The sequence below is a fragment of the Diabrotica virgifera genome, chromosome 7 (genome assembly GCF_917563875.1).
Source record: "Diabrotica virgifera virgifera chromosome 7, PGI_DIABVI_V3a".
Classification (NCBI taxonomy): domain Eukaryota; kingdom Metazoa; phylum Arthropoda; class Insecta; order Coleoptera; family Chrysomelidae; genus Diabrotica; species Diabrotica virgifera.
Window position 1 is genome coordinate 76,644,185 of NC_065449.1, and position 21,529 is coordinate 76,665,713.

A 21,529-nucleotide genomic window follows, 5' to 3' on the forward strand; every position below is an offset into this window, starting at 1 on the left:
ATATTTCGACGTGAAATATCCAAAAAATTAAGCACTTTTTGGGGAAAACCCATTATAACTTTAGTTGTGTTTAGTGTTTAAAAGTGTTTAAAAAAGCTTTATTTCTGTTTTTACAAAAAGTTTCTAGAATTAAATTTAAGCAAGTTACGCTCAAAATAAAGTTGGTCCCTTTTGTTATTGCAAAAAAATCGGGAAGACCACCCCCTAATTAGCAACTTAAATGAAATTAATCACTACCGCTCCACAAATTATTTTACTTATGTTGTGTTTATATGATCTGTAAGTTTCATCGATTCAAAGTGCTTATTTTTGAAAAAATTTGGTTTCAAAGTAAAATTTTTAAAAATTTAAATTTTGAAAAATATACTTTTTTTCAAAATAACTTAAAAATTGTTAGAGATACCAAAAATCTCGAAAAACAAAAAAAGTCAGATTTGCTTTTCTGAATATCATGTATTTTTTTGTTTTTCTGTTAGACAAAAATTGATTAAGATTTGGCGTTTCTAAATTTGCATACATTCGTGATCAGTGACTCGTTCAACCCCTTTTAACTACAGCCCTTTCAATAATAAGGACTTTGAACCGATGAAACTTACAGATCATATAAACAATATATACACGAGTCAAGAAACTTGTGAAGTCGTAACGATTAAGTTCATTTAAGACACTAATTAGGGGGTGATTTTCTCGATTTTTTTAACAAAACCAAAAGGGACTAACTTTATTTTGAGCGTAACTTGTTTAATTTTGATTCTAGAAATTTTTTATAAAACAAAAATGAAGCCTTTTTTCTAAACGCTTTAAATAAGTTGTAATGAGTTTTCCCCGGAATGTGCTTCATTTTTGGTTATTTCACGTTAAAGTATTCCATTTGGAATTTGACGAATATGAACCTATTTTTCATTAGCTATAACTCTGCTTCTACTAGGTGTAGAGACGTGATATATTCACCATTTTTTTAAATTTTTTACAGGCTATATTTTTGCTAAGAATATTTTTTCGACAAAATACTTACTATTTGAGTTATTTGCGAAAAACCGTCTAAAAGCGTGATTATTTTGTTGAAAAAATGAACATATTCCCTGCCAAATAACTCGAAAAGTATTGACTTAGTGAAAAAACTTTATAGAATAAAAGTTACTTAAAATTAGCCAGTTTATCCATTTCCTGACTTTCTTTGGACGAACATTTTTTCACCCCAAGAGGGGGTGAAAACCACCCCCAGGGCAAAAGCACATATCGGCACAATATCACTTTTTTTGTTTGATGTGTTGGCTATGTGTATGCCAAATTTCATGTCAATCCAAGCGGTTCTTTAAAATTTAGAGGTTTTGCAATAATTTACCGTTAAAGAACGGACTATAAATATACTTGTATGTATGAAAATAAATTAAGTAAACTTATCTGTAGCAAACTATTTATGTATATAGAGTCTTATTCATTTACTTAAACTGTATTTTACAATTAAAAAAAAATAAATTTTTTTTAAATGTTTATTAATATTATTGGCAAAAAAATTGTTTTTGTTACATCTAAAAATTTTTGTGAAAAAAACCTATTCGACGGCCTCAAGAGGCCGCGGCCTCTCGGTGATTGCATCGATTCATTTATATGGCCAGCACGCCACTGGTCACAAGGATCTGTTGCGAATAAAGACATTGAAAACATACTAAGTTCCTGATTGGAAAGCAACCAAACAAACAAGTCAGAGGGTCTTCGATCTGTACAATTCGCCAAGAACCGAGCTTACCCTTCTGGTATCAAGTGCAGCCCCTATGAAGCTATGTTTGGGGTTCCTGCCACAATTGGTTTCAAAACTTCATCACTGCCAGAGGATGCCTCAGAAAATATTTCGACTGAAGAAGATTTGGAAATAAAAGAACAAGTAGAAGAAACCCAGTCAGGTCCTGATTCTGAAGAACGTGAAGAAGCAGAAGTGGATGAACCAAATGAGCTTTTAATAGAACAAGAACCAGAAAAACCTGAGCAATCATCAGTAAATGAATCTAATGCGATTCTAGAAGAATATTTTTCTAATCAAATTTCAGAGAGGCGAGATTTTGTTGCAATTAAACGAACACGTGCAAAGGAAGGTCTTGAAAAGCAAGCGAAGAAAATGCTTAAAACATCAAAAACGTTTGGCTGTTTTTATAAGTGTTTAAAATGATTTTTAATTTTCTTTAAGACCAATAGTAATCGAGCTATACTTTATTATTATATGTTATCTCTTCTTCGTCAAATGCTAAATATTGTAGTTTCAAAGTCTAAAGACGGGAAAACTATGCATTTTTCGAGGATAATTTGTTCAAACTGATTTTAAGTATTTAAAAATATTTAATAAAATAATGTCAGTCCCTATTTTTTTCAGCGAAAAAGTGATCGGAAGCTACCTCCTAATCACCACCCTAATTAAAATTAGTCATTGACCTTATTTGGTCTTCTTTATTTATGAATTATTAACAGGTTCTAGAAGTTTGACTGCCTTAGAATGATTAGTTTTTGAAAAAATGGAGTTAAAAGCTAATGACGAATTTTTGTAGTTTGGAAAAAAATGGACTTTTCTTCAAAATAGAAAGATTAGCATCAGAGATATGAAAAAATGTTTAAATATGAAATTGTAGAATATTTAATTCCCAAGAATCTGGTTTGCAAAAAATTTTTCTACGGCAAAAATTGAGTGAGCTATTGACAATTAAAACTTGTAATGACATGCAAAAACCACCTTTACCAACCCTTTCAAAGTCATCTCTTTTTGCGACTAAGGATTTTAAAAAGAAATAATAAAGCTTATAGATCTTGTAAAAATCTACAAAATTGTTTTTTAACAAACTTTCTAAGATGAAGAATATAAAAGTTACGGTTAAAAAATCAATATATATATTTTGAAAAAAAAAAAAGGAGAAATCCAATTGGAGGCATAATAATGTAAGTTAGCGGTGTTTTTAATCATTGATCTTATTCATTCTTCTTTATTTATTATTAATAGATTCTAGAAGTTTGACTGGCTTAGAATGATTAGTTTTTAAAAAAACTGGAGTTAAAAGCGAAAAACGAATTTTTGTAGTTTGGTAGAAAATGCAATTTTCTTGAGAATAGAAAGATTAGCATCAGAGATACGAAAAAATGTTTAAATATGAAATTGTAGGTTACTTCATTCCCAAGAACTTGGCTTGAAACATTTTTTTTGTACGGCAAAAATTGAGTGAATCGTAAATGAGTATTTTCGAAAAACATTGATTTTTTCGATATAAAACTAACACTTTCGATAGCGAATAAATCGAACACTATTAATTTTATCAAAAAATGTATGGAACATTTTTGCTTAGAACGAATGTTTTTATCAGCTTTTGTGGTCAAAATATAATAAAAAATTTCCACTCTCGAGATGGGGTGGCAACCACCCCCATAGTAAAAGCGCCTTTGCATTAACAGAAAACAACATACTACTCGTATATTATCCTCTATTGTAGTTTTGCGGATGATCAAGTGATATTAATCCAAGAACATGAGGACATAGAATATATGACTCACAAATGCCACAAACTAGTCGAAGAATATAAAAAATGGGACCTGGAGATAAATATTAACTAAACTGATTATAGGTGTGTTGGAGGAAGAAGATTAGATCTTAACCCTTAATAATGGAGAATGTATACAATATAACCAAACGTATAAATTTGGAGAGATGATAAGAAGTTAATAGATGATGGAACTTTGTGAATTATACGCGGAAACCATGAAACCAAGTAAGAATAATGTATGTGTTTGTAGTAAAAATATATCACCGAATTTATCCAATACTTTCATACCAAAGGAATTCCCACGTATGCTTCTATGTTTTCAATTGGTTCATGCTTAACTACAGCTCCAGCTGACATTATACTACTCTCACTTTTAGTTCTCTTCTTTTCTTTGGCGTTTCGCTTTTTTGATTTAGAACTATTTCTATCCAATGTGGGACTAGTAGGAGTGATGACAACGCTTTTTGAGAATCTGAAAATGTACACTTTATTAACCATAAACTTATAAATATGTAACAGTAAAACACTGAAAACGTTTGTTTTCTATACTTTCACAAAATTTATTACAACTATGTGACTACAGATGTTTCGGCAGAGTGCCTTTCTCAAGTGATTTAGTTTACTATGGGTTTGCCTTTTTAAAGTCTTTAATGAAGAGGTTGAGGAGTGGGGAGCTGTTTGTCTCGAGTTGGTCAATCAGAATTATATCTTTATTTTTCAATTTATTAATTTCCATATATAGATTCTAATAAAGATAGCTTATGGCCTTTATTTTGAATATTCAGAATTTGAAACTGTTCATTAAAAGAATGATTATGATCTAGAAGGTAAAGTGCGTATGTAGAAGTGTCTGTTTTTCTATTGTTGAAAGCCCTTTTGTGTTCTGCTATCCGTTTGTCAAAGGTTCTGCCAGTTTGGCCGATGTAAGTTTTCGGACAGTTACCACAAGTTAGTTTGTAAACACCACTCTGCAGTTGTTTTCTCTTTCGGCTCTTATTGTTCTTAATATATTTGCTTAAGTTGTTGTTAGTTCTGAAAACTGGTGTTATTCATTTCTTTTTTATGTATCTGGCTATTTTTGTTGTTATCTTGCCAGTATATGTGATAGAGCAGAAGGTACTGGGTTCTTTCTTTGTTGGTGGATAAACTAATTTCAGGGCTTTCTTATGGAGTTTTTGGTTTCATGCTCTACCAATAACCCATTAGGGTTTTGTTTTTACGGCTTCTGGGACGTAATTACAAACGACGGTGACAAATAGATCAAGTGAAGTATTAAATATAAAAATGTTTAAAATACTTATTATCTTACTCCCAATGAAGACAAATCCAAAGACACAAAAATTATAATAAATATATTTACTAAAAACATTAATATATTATTTTTAAACTTTAGTTGCGCTGATACATACATAACTTGGATGATTTAGCAACTAACAACATACTGTCGATGTGCGCATGCGTCAGGGAATGTAAAAATTCACCCTCGTGCCTAAAGAAGTATAACTTCAAAAAGAAAGGAATAACACCAGCTTTCAGAACTAACAACAACTTAAGCACATATATTAAGAACAATAAGAGCCGAAAGAGAAAACAACTACAGAGTGGTGTTTACAAATTAACTTGTGGTGACTGTCCGAAAACTTACATCAGTCAAACTGGCAGAACCTTTGACAAACGGATAGCAGAACACAAAAGGGCTTTCAACAATAGAAAAACAGACACTTCTACATACGCACTTCACCTTCTAGATCAGGGGTGGGCAAACTTTTTTTAGAAAGGGCCACAAAATGTTTTTGTCTATTACGGAGGGCCGCAATACAGTGGCGGATCCAGAATTTTTTTGGGGGGGGGGGAGCCATGGATTTTGAGGATGATTGAATTACTTTTCTCTGATGCAAGGTCACTTAGTTTTACCACCCCTAGGATAATTGGGTCTTCAATTACTTTTTGGATGAGCCTAATTTTTTTGTTTGACAGCTTTTGTTTGACAGCTCTCGGTTTTTCTTTGTTTTAGAATTATTGAATTAATATTTATTTTCGTTGGGGGGGGGGGGGGGTCGTGACCCCGTGATCCCCCCTCTGGATTTTCTGCCACTGCCGCAATATTTGTTACCTTAACATGTTCGAATTTTTACCTTTTTACTAATTTTGCGTAAGAGGGGGCATGGTTTTAAATTAACATGTCAAGCACCTTTTTTTTAATTTTGTTTGAAAACAAAACAAACAAAATGATATTAGGAAAAAGTTAAGGCTTAATATTGAAAAATAAGCCAACTGTGGCAAATTTTTACAGACACCTCAAAAAAGAAGATTTTGCAGTAAACATGAGAACTCGTAATGGGATCATATGAAAAAGAAATTCAAAAATATTTTATTAGCATGAGTTTATTGAAATAATGCTCCCAAGTTTTTAGTTTTAACGATTTTTGAGATTTTAATATTATCCAGAAGTCAAAATAACGAAGTTTTTTGTAAAAAGGGTGAAAATCGAGATAATTATTTTAAACAAAAAATAAGCCTAAAACAAAAAATATCTCGACAGATTTACCTCACGAAATGTCTAAAGAAAATCTATGAACAATTTCAGGTGGATCTGTCAAGTAGCTTTTGAGTTACAATACATTGTAAGTTTTGAGAGAGTTTTTGCGGATTTTTGAGAAAAACGCGTTTAAGGTTTTGACAATTTTTATTTTCGATTTCTTTTTTTGTATGTCAAATCGTAAAGTGATGCACATCGGAATATATTTTTGAATCGCGGAGTAATTTACAAAAGAGAAGGGGAATAGCTATTGAACGTTTCTCAGTACGCTCAAGCGCGCTGGCTCGAAGCTGCTGCAAAGCGAGTCGAAGGTAGGGATATCAAACACGCGGTAATTTTACTTCGGTCCAACTGGAATTTTCAGAGAGTATTCCCGAAGTTATGTACGTTCTTTTAAAATAATAATAATAGAAATTTTCAAAAGTTTCGAACCATACCTCTCTCCCCTAAATAACATTTTCACTTATTAAGCATGCTATTTCCCACAAATATATGAGTAGATATTTACCTATTTTCTGTTAATCTATGAAAATATTTCTTTTTTCACTAATATTGTTCTGAAGCTATTTCCTTGTGGCATCTTATTCAATTTACTATTTGTCCACCTACCTCTACCGAAAGTATACCCTAACTCTACCGAACGTATACCTTTCCTGACCTGATTGTAGGGAGCAAAGTCGTACTTTTCCTCCCTAGGGAGTACGACAAGATTCTGTGCCGGAAACCCAAATAATTGCCCGCGTTATGTTGAAAATTTGCGGAAAAATTACCCGCTGCGAAAGTGTTAACTAATTAGCTGCATTATCTATATTTATTTATTAATATTAGCAATAATTAAATGAAAATAATTTAAAAGACCAAATATTCACTCTAATGGCATATAAAATAACATAATGCTACTCTACATCCCACCAGACTGAAAACAATGGGAACCTTCTCTGGTTACACCTCCGAGGCTTCTACAATTTGCAAGCCATACAGATGCTGAGACTAAGGAAGATGAGGGAATTTTACAATTTATAATTCACGTCCCATCTGCTCAGCTCGGTAAAGTTCCAACGAGAATGGTTCCCTTCGTACTCCAATCAGAGTAAACATGTAAATCCAAAATTTAAAATGGTTATTCATTTTTTGAAAATAATTTACTTTTTTCCGCGGGCCGCAAAAAAATTTATAAAGGGCCGTATGCGGCCCGCGGGCCGCACTTTGCCCACCCCTGTTCTAGATCATAATCATTCTTTTAATGAACAGTTTCAAATTCTGCATATTCAAAATAAAGGTCTTAAGCTATCCTTATTAGAATCTATGGAAATTAATAAATTGAAAAATAAAGATATAATTCTGAATGACCAACTCGAGACAAACAGCTCCCCACTCCTCAACCTCTTCAGTTAAAGACTTTAAAAAGGCAAACCCATAGTAAACTAAATCACTTGAGAAAGGCACTCTGCCGAAACAGCTGTAGTCACATAGTTGTAATACATTTTGTGGAAGTATAGAAAACAAACGTTTTCAGTGTTTTATTGTTAGATAAAATGAATTTCCATCAAGTAACGGTCGAATCCATCAATTACTATAAATATGTATTGGCGATTATGAAAATATATGAAAAAATACAGTGATTGTAGACTTATTAGTTTAATTATACATAACGTTAAAAAATGGTTATAATTGTGAGCAAAAATTAGTTTTAGAAAAAAAATGTATAATTCAGTAACAGAATGGAAAGAAATAATAAGGAAAATGAGACATTTTTTTATAGAACACTCAAAACTTTGATAAAGAGCAGTAAAACAGAAGGGCATTTCATAAAAAATAAACAAGGAGAAATACTAACAGAGAACATGGATATAACGAATAGGTGGAAGGAATACTACGAAGCAATACTAAACGACGCCAATGAGAACCTATATGAGACACGCGAAGAGGGCGGAAATATAGAACTAGAATACGTAAAAAGTGACGATATAACAACAGAAAAAATACAAACAACAACAGAAAAACAATATAATTAAAAAATGGAAAAGCATATGGATATGATCAAATAATGTCGCAAATGGTCGAATATATGGAATAAGAACAATAAGTAACAGAAGAAACAGGACATAGTCCTATTAAAAGAAGAAGAAGAGGAAAAAGAAGAAGAAGAAGAAGAAGAAGGAACTTAAATCTATTGTTATGATTATTTAATAAAATATGAAAAGATGAACAATTTCTAAAAACAGGAAAATAGCGCAAATACCTAGTATGTATGCGTTTAAAATAGGAGACAAGAAATATTGTAGTAATTATAGAGGACTCACATTATTATAAAATATCACCAATAAAATGTTTTAAATAATCAAAGAGACCAGAATAAGAACAATTGTAGCAGAGGTGTAACCAGGAAAATCCTAAGGGGAGGGGGTTACGTCTACTTGAAGGTCTCTGGGGGGTATGGAATAATAATGGTGTTAAGAGTATAGAGCTCAAAGTACATCCAAAAGGGGGGGTTATAACCCCCAAAACCACCCCCTGGTTACACCTATGAATTGTAGAAGATACACTTTATGAATCACAAAGCGGATTTAAAAGTATATATAGTCGGTCTAATAAGCCAATTGCCTAAGTCACAAATTGAAATTTTTACAGAAGAGACAAAAAACTTTGTAACAAAAATAAAAAAGAGACGTTTGCCTAACTCCCTGCAATACATAATTGACCAAAATTAATTAAACAAAATATTTACACAAACTTTCTACTTATTATTTATTATACTATATCCATATTAATAATAATAATCAAAATATGTTTATTTACTTACATTTTCTAACGTTTTCAATAAAAACAACTTCAGAAACCCTGACATAAACAATATTCGTATGAATGGGAAATAATGTTTGGACTTCAGCAAAATTCGTTTAGCGAAATTGGCGGGAAATAAAATAATAATGGCGCCTGTGAGAAATGTCAGGCTGTAGCTTTTACCGTCTACTACTAGATGATACCAAAAAACAATTTTCGCAAAAAATATACTTAGGCAATTTGCTTATTAGACCGACGATATGTACATCAAAAGAAAAATATCTATCTAAGCTTCGTAGACTAAGAAAAAGCTTGTGATATGATACTCAGACAAGTACTATGGAAACAATTATTTATCCTAAAGGACACTTGCTTATGACATAATGGTTATAGCGAGAAGTAACAAAGACCTGAAGAAGAGTCTAGACATATGGAACACGGTACTGAAAAAAAAAAACGGAATTAAGACGAATAAAAATAAAAACAATTGATATAAATACAGGAATCGAAGGAACAAAAATAGAAAACATTATACAAACATTTAATTACCTACTTCTCGACTTGCAGCATTTGTAGCATTGCAAAAAGTGGGAGACACGAAACAAAAATTAAGGGGGTAGGAGCCAAATCTTGGTCCAATGCTATTTAAATACATTAATTTTTTTCAAATCCTGAGAAAACGAATAAATATTTTTCAAAAATTTAAACGCAGACTGAAAGATTACATTACTACCGAGGGTCGAATGTCCCTTAGAACAAACAAAAAGTTTCTTTTGAATGAAATATTTGAAATTAAAAATCACACTAAATTTTCTCATTTTTACCCCTGTAACTTATTACAATAAACATTATAGAAGTTTTCAATGACTTTCGGCCCTCGGTAATAATGTCATTTTTTCATTCTGCGTTTAAATTTTTCAAAAATCACTATTAGTTTTCTCAGGATTCGAAAAAAATGAATGCATTAAATAGCATTGGATCAAGATTTTGCGCCTATTCCCTTAACAACAGAATACTATGCAATAGACATAGACTATACAATGACAGTCTTTTTAAATGTTTTACTGTACTTATAACAATATATAGACTTATCTTATAGATATTAACGTTTGGATGTGAATCCTGGATGCTTAAAGATAAACAAAAAGCCTTAGAAATAAAATATTTACAAATATGAGAAACACCAATATTAGAGAAGAACTGAACATATACAGGGTGTACCAAAAATACAGGTCATAAATTAAACCACATATTCTGGGACCAAAAATAGTTCGAATGAACCTAACTTACCTTAGTACAAATATGCACACAAAAAAAGTTACAGCCCTTTGAAGTTACAAAATGAAAATCGATTTTTTTCGAATATATCGAAAACTATTAGAGATTTTTATTGAAAATGGAGATGTGGCATTCCTATGGCAAAAATATCTTAAAGAAAAATTATAGTGAAATTTGTGCACCCCATAAAAATTTTATGGGGGTTTTGTTCCCTTAAACCCCCCAAACTTTTGTGTCGGTTTCAAATAAATTATTATTCTGGTGCCATTAATTAAATTAAATATTTTTAAAACTTTTTTGCCTCTTAGTATTTTTTCGATAAAGCAGTTTTTATCGAGTTGCGGCTTCTTTTTTAATATGTTTACATAAAAATTTTATGAGGGTTTTGTTCCTTTAAACCCCCCAAATGTTTGTGTACGTTCCAATTAAACTATTACTGCGGTACCATTAGTTAAACACAGTGTTTTTAAAACTTTTTTGCCTCTTTGTATTTTTTTGATAAAGCATCTTTTATCGAGATGTGGCTTCTTTTTTAATATGGTTCAAAACATACCTAAAAATGTAAATCATAAATAAATTTTCATATTATTACCAAGTCTCCATAATCGTACTTTACCATATACAAATATGTGGTGGATTTGACAAATATTCAAATATCTCGATAAGAACTGACTTTTGGAAAAAGTACTAAGAGACAAAAAAGTTTTTAAAAACTTGTGTTTAACTAATGGCGCTACAATAATAATTAAATTGAAACGTACACAAAAGTTTGGGGAGGTTTAAAGGAACCAAACCCCCATAAAATTTTTATGGGGTGTCCAACTTTCATTACAATTTTTTCTTAAAATACTACCGCCATAGCAATACCACATGTCCATTTTTAATAAAAAATCTCTAATAGTTTTCGATATATTGGAAAAAATCGATTTTCATTTTGTAACTTCAAAGGGCTGTAACTTTTTTTCCGTGCACATTTGTACTAAGGTAAGTTATGTTCAATCGAACTATTTTAGGTCCCAGAATATGCGATTAAATTTATGACCTGTATTTTTGTTACACCCTGTATAATCATTAGTAGAATTTACTGAACCATGACCATTGGTGGGACATTTACAGCACATAAGCGAGAAAATGCTAACGAGGCATGGGAACCTAAAATAAAAAAAACAGGGAGATATTATAGACCATGACAAATATTGGAGAAGTAAACGAAAATATTAAAGAAGAAGGGGAAACTTGTATAGAGGCAAGGACACTGGTTAGTAATAGAAAAGAATCGAAGAAAAAATGGAGAGGTATTGTTTGTATCCTCCCAAGGGTGATTATACATTTTTTTTCGATCCTATCACGATTTGTATGTAAGTTTGGCCACTCAAGAGTCCACCCTGGCAATATTCATAACATTTTGTGAAAATACTAAAACAGGTATATTTTTATTCCAAAGAAGACATCAGAATCTGTTAACGATATAAATATCTTTCATTTGTCTACCCCCTTCAGTATCACAAACCTTTAATGTTAAATGGGGAAAATACTACGAGTGGCACATCAATAGACAGGTATTTCGCTCAAGAATTCGCTGAAATTATCCAAGTTTTTTTTTGCATAATAACTCTATTCTTGTGAAAAAGTATCAGTTGCCACACATAGTTTATTTCCTGTTTAAAATGAATGGTTTGTGGAACTCGAAGGGACAGTGTTCTGGCAGATGTCTATATTGTAAAAAGATGACCAATTTGGAATAAACCTCGATGTGTTTTAGAATTTTCACAAAATCCAATGAATACTGCCAAATATAACGGTGGACTCTTCTGAGTGGCCAACCCTGTATATTGGAAATAGAATAATCATTTGTATCAAGTCCACGAAACAAAAACTATTTTAATGAAAAGTACTGTTCTTATTGAGACCTTCTTGGACAGAAAAAACTTCAGAACAGAAAGAATAACAAGAGATTTTTAATAGCCTACGTCCTACGTTAAGGCAATTTAATATTGCAAAAAACCTTAGTAGGGGAGAATGAGGGAATGGGAGCCATGATAGTCTGCACTGTGCAGATGTTTATTCAGTGTTGTTTGATTCTTGTGTGAGCATAGTAGACTTTTTGCAGTAATCGTTATAATACACATGTATTACAAAATTCACGGTAAGTTGGTCCCAATATGTTTTTCTTAAAAACTATTTTATGCAAACTATTAGTAATTTTTTTCATAGGTTAAAATTTTCTAAACAAAACGGGTAATGGGAACCATTAGGCGTTTAGTGGCTCCCATTACTCCATTAGTGACTCCGAATGCCCGATAACCTTCAAAATAATTTTTTTTTATTACAGATGCCAAGAAATCGAAAAACGCAGACTGTAAAGGGTTCTTGGAGTTAAGAAGATTTACAAAGATTATTCTTAACAAATCTTCACCGTTACCAGAAACACATGTGCCTGCAAAGAAAAGAGCGAGAGCGAAACAACATTCTGAAATTCTTACAGTAACACCAATGAAATTGGTAGTAGTTGGCAGTATTTTAAGAAAAAGAACAAAAGAAGCAGGACAAAAAAGAAAAACAAGAAAAGACTGAAAAAAAAACAAAACTAAAAACACAAACGAAAAAAAAACAAAAGTAAAAACACAAACAAGAATGCCAAAAAACCCACAAATAAAACTGATAAACGATCAAGGGTAAAACGTTAAGCTTTTGAAGACTCATCGGATGAAGAAAATGTCAGTGATAAAGACCTTTGTGATGATAACTCGGATAATTAAGATGAACCAGATTTATGTTTTATCGCTATGATTCTCGGAAAAGTGGCAGAACTGTGGTATCGCTATACAGCTTGTGGTCGATAGTCGATGGGTACATGCAGATTGTTCGGGGGTTGACACAGCTAAAGATTATCTCTGTGACTTTTGTTTAAACAACATGAGATGAAAACAATTTATTACTATTCTTGTTATGAAAATTAAAAATTTAATACAGTAAAACTCAAAATAAATTGTGGTTCCTATTACCCGACCTATTGGGGCAATTGGAGCCATTCACTATTTTTAGTAATTTTTTAATAACTTTAACATAACTAAATAAATTGACGCAATAATAATAGCGAAGGATAATTAACATTTTAAACTAGCTCTTAACCTGGACCGATTTTTTTATATAACCTAAAAGTTGTTTTTTAATAAAGAATATAGTTAAGTGGTTCCCATTCCCCCATTCTCCCCTATATTGCACCTGGCGTTAAATAGCTATTTGTATAACAAGGGAGGAAAGCGCTACTTTTCCTCCCGAGAATGACAGTAATCATTCAAGGGAGGAAAAGGCACTTTACTCCCATGTTATACATATGGTTTTTCCACCTTCCTCAAATTAATAACAAGTCTTTTTCATTTTTACTTAATTTATTTATGTAACTAACCAACAAAATTTATTAAAACTAAAACTAACAAGTAGGTACAATATAACTGTCAACTGTCAAATATAAGTCAAATTATTAATGTAAACATTGTTAAATCAGAATAACAATTTACTGTTTTTTACCATTCTGCAAAATACAGGGTTTTTTATATAAATAAACGTTAAAATGTATAGATATTTACGTAATAGAAAATAGATATTGTACAGGGCGTCAATAAGTTATATTTCATGAATGAAATACCATGACGTCACTTTTACTTTTCCTCCCTAGGGAGGAAAAGTACAACTTTGCTCCCTACAATCAGGTCCGGAAAAGTATAATTTCGGTAGAGGTAGGTGGAAAAAAGTATTATTTAAATAAAATCCACAAGGAAAAGAAAAATTTTCCTGTAGTTGGTTGTATACCATCAATCACAAACATTGAAAAAAAATCCTTTGTAAAAGGTATAAACATTTTTATTAAAAATCCCTTTAAGGGCTACATCACAGAACGTTTTCCATTTTATTAAAAATCATTATCAGTGTTAGAACCTAAAAGTAAGTACAAACGGTTTAATGAACGCAAGGTTGATATTTAAATTTTGACCAAGGTTAAAGCAAGTTGGTTATACTTACAGGTTGGATGCTAGCTGAGCCACCAAATAAATATTAGGGTAAAAACCCTTTAAATATTATATAGTTGCATTAAAGGTGCATACTTAAATAAAACTCCATAGGATGGATATAGATTAAGGTACTAGTACACTTTAGAAGAGCAAAAATAAGCATTTTTTCAACATATTTTTTTTTCAGAACCTTTATTAAAAATGAACATAAAGCTTTTTTCATATTAATATCTAACTCTTAGAGAATATAAATAATATATCTTTTTTCATTTATGCAGGTACACTAATATTGTAGAGGGCGTCAAGGTCGAGGCCTCGAAAAAAAGGAGTTCCGATGGCGGACAATTAATCTCAGGATTGGGATATCTTAAACAAAAAAGTCGTTCGGCATTTGAAAAAAGAAGCTTTCTTACGTGACAATTTACCACCGTTAGTGAAAAATTCGGCAAAAAAAGATTTTATGGATTTGAAAAAATTTTGTGAAAAAATCGCCCATTTTTCTTCAGTTTTTCATGGTTAAAAAATATTTATTTTTTATTTTTTGGTCAAATTGTGGTAAATTGTCACGTAAGAAATCTTACTTTTTCAAATGCAGTATGATTTTTTTGTTTCAGATATCCCAATCCTGAGATTAACTGTCCGCCATTATTTTTCGAGGCCTCGACTTTTGCGCCCTCTACAATATTAGTGTACGTGCATAAATGAAAAAAGATATATTTTTTGTACTCTCTAAGAGTTAGATATTAATATGTAAAAAGTTTTATGTTCATTTTTAATAAAGGATCTGAGAAAAAAATTCTTGAAAAAATGTATTATTTTTCGTCTTCTAAAGTGTACTAATACCTTAAACAGAATGGTGCCCTTATGTAAGGTATGGACCTTCCCAACACGTGGGATGTACACAGTTGGTTACATTACAACAAATTGATAGCAACTAAATGAAAATTAAGTGATATTATTTATAACATTTAGTTAACATGTCTTAAAGTCTAAACCGTTGTCTAAATCGATTTTGTATCCTGTACTAACCTGTATGGTAACGGCCAAGGTTTAGCATCATCTTCTGGAGATAAGTCAGTATAATTAACGGTACGCTTCTGGGCCAATTTTGTGATATATACAACACATTGGTTTTGGTCTTTAATCATTTCCTGAATGTAGCATTCATATTTTTCAACTCCATTCATATCGTTAAAAATACATTTTGTACCCAGAATTAGTTTGTTGTCCCCATAATACCATTCACCTAATCTCAATTCTAAAAACATAATATTGTTCATTAATATCAAACAAATCTTATCGATAATGCTAAAAAGAATGGTGATAGTGTGGAACACAATTTCAAACACAATCCGAATCCAAAACAAGAGCCGTCTTATATTTCATTTCGAACAGAGAGCACCATAAACACCCTAACCGGTTTCAAACAGGGCGCGAGGATATATATCCACTGATATATATCACGATATATATATCGTGATATATATCATATTCCAGATCAATATCATATTTATATTATACAGGGTGTCCCGAAAAGATTGGTCATAAATTATACCACAGATTCTGGAGTCAAAAATAGGTTGATTGAACTTCACTTACCTATATACAATAGTGCACACAAAAAAAGTTACAGTCCTTTGAAGTTACAAAATGAAAATCGATTTTTTTTCATATATCGAAAACTCTTAGAGATTTTTTATTGAAAATGGACATGTGGCATTCTTATGGTAGCAACATCTTAAAAAAAAATTAAAGTGAAATTTGTGCACCCCATAAAATTTTTATGGGGGTTTTATTCCCTTAAACCCCCCCCCCCAAACTTTTGTGTACGTTCCAATTAAATTATTATTGTGGCACCATTAGTTAAACACAGTGTTTTTAAAACTTTTTTGCCTCGTAGTACTTTTACGATAAGGCAGTGTTTATTGAGATATTTTGAATATTTGTCGAATTCACCACATATTTGTATATGGTTAAGTACGATTATAGAGACCTGTTATAATCTGAAAATTTATTTATAATGTACATTTTTGGGTATATTTTGAAAAAGAAGCCACATCTCGATAAAAGGTGACATCAAAAAAATACTAAAAGACAAAAAAGTTTTAAAAACACTGTGTTTAACTAATGGTACCACAATAAAAGTTTAATTGGAACGTAAACAAACATTTGGGGGGTTTAAAGGAACAAAACCCCCATAAAATGTGTATGTAAATATATTAAAAAAGAAGTCGCATCTCGATAAAAACTCGCTTATAGAAAAAATACTAAGAAGTAAAAAGTTTTAAAAACGTTGTGTTTAACTAATGGTACCACAATAATGAATTAATTGGGACGTACACAAAAGTTTGGGGGGTTTAAGGGAACAAAACTTCCATAAAATTTTTATGGGGTGGACAAATCTCACTATAATTTTGTTTTAAAATGCTCCTCCCATGAGAATGATACATGTCCATTTTCAATAAAAAATCTCTGATAGTTTTCGATATATTGAAAAAAATCGATTTTCATTTTGTAACTTCAAAGGGCTGTAACTTTTTTTATGAGCACATTTGTACTAAGGTAAGTTAGGTTCAATCGAACTATTTTTGACTACAAAATGTCTGGTATAATTTATGACCAATCTTTTCGGGACACCCTGTATATATCGTGATATATATCTGTACTTTATTTCGTACTAATTTTTATATAAGAAGGTTAAAACCAACGACAATTGCTGTCGCCGTAGAAATTTGGATTCAACTGGAAAAAGATCTGAGTGAGTGATCAACCAATTCAAATTAAGAACTTTTATTACAAAAGGAGGAATATGGCTCTAGGTTTAAACTTACTGGACCATCGGTTTTTGGGAGAAAGACTTACTGCCGAACAAAAAGAACAGGCTTAGAAATATTTTAATTCAACCAACACAGATTTTGTTCCTTTTGTAATGGCTCTAACTTCGAAGTCTAAACCTTTTCCGTCTTTCATGTATGGTCCAAATTTTAAAAAAACATCTCCATTATTATGGCGGAAGTCTGTTCCAATCGCTGAATCTGCTTGGCCTGATAAAAACATATTTATCGAACGAATTAACCAATTAATTACAGCAGTAGCCTCAACGACAGGCATTGAAAGGTGCTTTTCAAGCTTTGGACTTGTGCATTCCAAATTACGAAATAATTTAGGAACCGAAAAGGCTGCTAAACTTGTATTCATGTTTAAATATTTAAACAGTTCTTCATACCAAAAACATGACAATTTGGAATGGATTTGGCCTGAACAAGAAACTGAAAGAAGGGAAAATGAAGAGGCAGAATTAAGTCTTGGGTGCTTTTCTGGTTTGATTCAGACACTTCCGATGTTAAACCATCATTTTAATTAATTTTCTAAATTTTGATTTTATTTTTTAAATGTTCAGAATTTTAAGTTATTTTGGAAAAATAGAAATACCTATATGTTTAAATTAATGTTTTCAATATTTTTACTTAATTTAGTTGTTACTTGGATACTCGTATCATTTTGTTTTCCGTTTATATAACATACTACCATACATACGTTTATATTTTTGTATTTTTTATTTAAGTAAAAATATACCTTTGATACTGTTATATTTTTGTATTTTTTATTTAAAGTAAAAATATACCTTTTATATTGTTATATTCTACATTTAGAGTCTTATTTTGGTCAATTTAGTTTCTCTATTGAAATGTTTTCCAAAATATCATAAATATCATATAAATATCACATTTTGGATATATATCGGATATATATCATATAAGTATATCCGATATTTTGATATTTATATAAATATCATGGATATTTTGTGCCCTGGTTTCAAACCATGATATATATCATCCTAGTGACATCATCTATCTGGGCGCGATGACGTAAGCGATGATTTTTTAAATGGGAATAAAGGTCGTGTGATAGCTCATTCGAAAGGTTATTCAATTCTCTATTCACTAAGATAAGTATTACCATAATTATTTATACAAGGTGCCCAAAAAATTTTTTTTAAACTAAATTAATTGAGACAAAAAGAAGAATGTATGTAATTTATTTAATGCAAAATGCATTTTACTGCTGTCGGAAATCAGAAAAAAGTGGTAATTTAAAAAATAAACATTGCTTTTCGCTTAAATTAAATATTCAAACTGCTAAGACGCAGGTGGGTGAGAGCAATAATATTGAATTTAAGCGAAAAACAATATTTATTTATCAAGTAAATATTGTTTTCTGTTTTTGGACAACAGTAAAATGTATTTCGAATTAAATAAATTAAGTATATACATTCTTCTTTTTGTCTCAATTAATTTAATTAAAAAAATTTTTTTTGGGCGCCCTGTATAAATCATTATGTTATGTAATGTTTATATTAGTGAATAGAGCATTAAATAACCTTTCGAATGAGCTATAACTTCTCTTCTTCTTTCTCGAAACTCCTTATGCCCCTCAGGGGCGTCGGAGGTTTTATTCATCCTCTATACAAATCTTCCATTTCTTGAGGTCTTTTGCTAACTCTTTCATTTGTTGAAGTGTTTTTCCTTTTTCCTGTCCAATTTCTATAATCTGATCGATCCATCTCTTCCTTGGCCTCCCTTTCCTTCTTTTACCATATCTTTTTGATTCCATCACCTGCTTTGGTAGTCTTCCTTGGTCCATTCTGTTAATGTGTCCATACAATTTTAATTTTCTTTTTTGGATCTTGGTTATTATCGATTCCTGTTTCAGTCTTTGTCTAATATCTTAATTTCTTATTCTGTCCAATTTCGTTTTTCCTGCTATTTTTCTCAGCTGCTTCATCTCCGCTGCGTTTATTGTATGTACTGTCTATTTTTGCATTGTTTACCCATGTCTCACTTGCATATATTAAAGTTGGTACAGATATTGCATTGTATACCTTCAGTTTTATTTCTTTATCTATTTATTCCTTTCCAAATATTGTTTTATTTAGTGCATAGTAGATCTTATTTGCTTTTTTCGCCCTGTATGAGATTTATTGATCTATGTAGCTTTCCATCCTCTGATATTATTACTCCCAGGTATTCAAACGTCGAGACTGTTTCTATTATTTCGTTTTTGCACCTAAATATCGTTTAGTTTAAAATAAAAATGTGTGTACCATTTTTATATATTCGGCTGCAATACGAAGGAAAAACAATCTTACTTTTTAATTAGAATAAGGAGTGCAGCCAGTCCCTTTAACTGCAATTTTCTGCTCTTATTGGAGCTTCATCAGAAGGAACGTAGGCACTGTTCTCCTTAATCCAATCAAATCGCATCGAAATGTTTTTCCAAATATTGCAGCCAAAATGATGGTATTGGGTGGCTAGCGCCATCTGGCCGTAAAAATACGAAGCAAGCTTTCAATCCTAATAGCAAATAATTAATATTGAAAAATATCAAAAATTACTAAAAGATTTTTAAATTGAAAACTTACTGGTACATCCCCATGTATACACCTCCAAGACTTCTACAATTTGCAAGTCATATGGATGCTGCAGTAAAGACGATAGGGAAGGAATTCTAGACTTTGCAATTCAAATCCCCCGTCTGCAGCCGGTTAGGAACTGAAAGATGCACCATAGTTACTCTACTGAGTAATAAGAAAATAAAATAAAAATGTGTGTACCATTTTTATATATTCGGCTGCAATACGAAGGAAAAACAATCTTACTTTTTAATTAGAATAAGGAGTGCAGCCAGTCCCTTTAACTGCAATTTTCTGCTCTTATTGGAGCTTCATCAGAAGGAACGTAGGCACTGTTCTCCTTAATCCAATCAAATCGCATCGAAATGTTTTTCCAAATATTGCAGCCAAAATGATGGTATTGGGTGGCTAGCGCCATCTGGCCGTAAAAATACGAAGCAAGCTTTCAATCCTAATAGCAAATAATTAATATTGAAAAATATCAAAAATTACTAAAAGATTTTTAAATTGAAAACTTACTGGTACATCCCCATGTATACACCTCCAAGACTTCTACAATTTGCAAGTCATATGGATGCTGCAGTAAAGACGATAGGGAAGGAATTCTAGACTTTGCAATTCAAATCCCCCGTCTGCAGCCGGTTAGGAACTGAAAGATGCACCATAGTTACTCTACTGAGTAATAAGAAAATAAAATAAAAATGTGTGTACCATTTTTATATATTCGGCTGCAATACGAAGGAAAAACAATCTTACTTTTTAATTAGAATAAGGAGTGCAGCCAGTCCCTTTAACTGCAATTTTCTGCTCTTATTGGAGCTTCATCAGAAGGAACGTAGGCACTGTTCTCCTTAATCCAATCAAATCGCATCGAAATGTTTTTCCAAATATTGCAGCCAAAATGATGGTATTGGGTGGCTAGCGCCATCTGGCCGTAAAAATACGAAGCAAGCTTTCAATCCTAATAGCAAATAATTAATATTGAAAAATATCAAAAATTACTAAAAGATTTTTAAATTGAAAACTTACTGGTACATCCCCATGTATACACCTCCAAGACTTCTACAATTTGCAAGTCATATGGATGCTGCAGTAAAGACGATAGGGAAGGAATTCTAGACTTTGCAATTCAAATCCCCCGTCTGCAGCCGGTTAGGAACTGAAAGATGCACCATAGTTACTCTACTGAGTAATAAGAAAATACAATAAAAATGTGTGTACCATTTTTATATATTCGGCTGCAATACGAAGGAAAAACAATCTTACTTTTTAATTAGAATAAGGAGTGCAGCCAGTCCCTTTAACTGCAATTTTCTGCTCTTATTGGAGCTTCATCAGAAGGAACGTAGGCACTGTTCTCCTTAATCCAATCAAATCGCATCGAAATGTTTTTCCAAATATTGCAGCCAAAATGATGGTATTGGGTGGCTAGCGCCATCTGGCCGTAAAATACGAAGCAAGCTTTCAATCCTAATAGCAAATAATTAATATTGAAAAATATCAAAAATTACTAAAAGATTTTTAAATTGAAAACTTACTGGTACATCCCCATGTATACACCTCCAAGACTTCTACAATTTGCAAGTCATATGGATGCTGCAGTAAAGACGATAGGGAAGGAATTCTAGACTTTGCAATTCAAATCCCCCGTCTGCAGCCGGTTAGGAACTGAAAGATGCACCATAGTTACTCTACTGAGTAATAAGAAAATAAAATAAAAATGTGTGTACCATTTTTATATATTCGGCTGCAATACGAAAGAAAAACAATCTTACTTTTTAATTAGAATAAGGAGTGCAGCCAGTCCCTTTAACTGCAATTTTCTGCTCTTATTGGAGCTTCATCAGAAGGAACGTAGGCACTGTTCTCCTTAATCCAATCAAATCGCATCGAAATGTTTTTCCAAATATTGCAGCCAAAATGATGGTATTGGGTGGCTAGCGCCATCTGGCCGTAAAAATACGAAGCAAGCTTTCAATCC

The 21,529-nt window shown here is 31.7% G+C and overlaps 1 protein-coding gene across 1 annotated transcript in view; it reads right to left on the reverse strand.

Moving 5' to 3' along the window:
* The window catches only part of LOC114328475 (protein ovarian tumor locus-like), a 116,609-nt gene that overhangs the window by 13,060 nt on the left and 82,020 nt on the right, over positions 1-21,529 (reverse strand). The window contains exons 6-7 of the mRNA XM_028277333.2: positions 15,165-15,393; positions 3,810-3,993 (exon numbers count right to left, since the gene is read on the reverse strand). Of these exons, the coding sequence (XP_028133134.2) occupies positions 3,810-3,993; positions 15,165-15,393 (413 nt within the window). The remainder of the gene's footprint in view (positions 1-3,809; positions 3,994-15,164; positions 15,394-21,529) is intronic.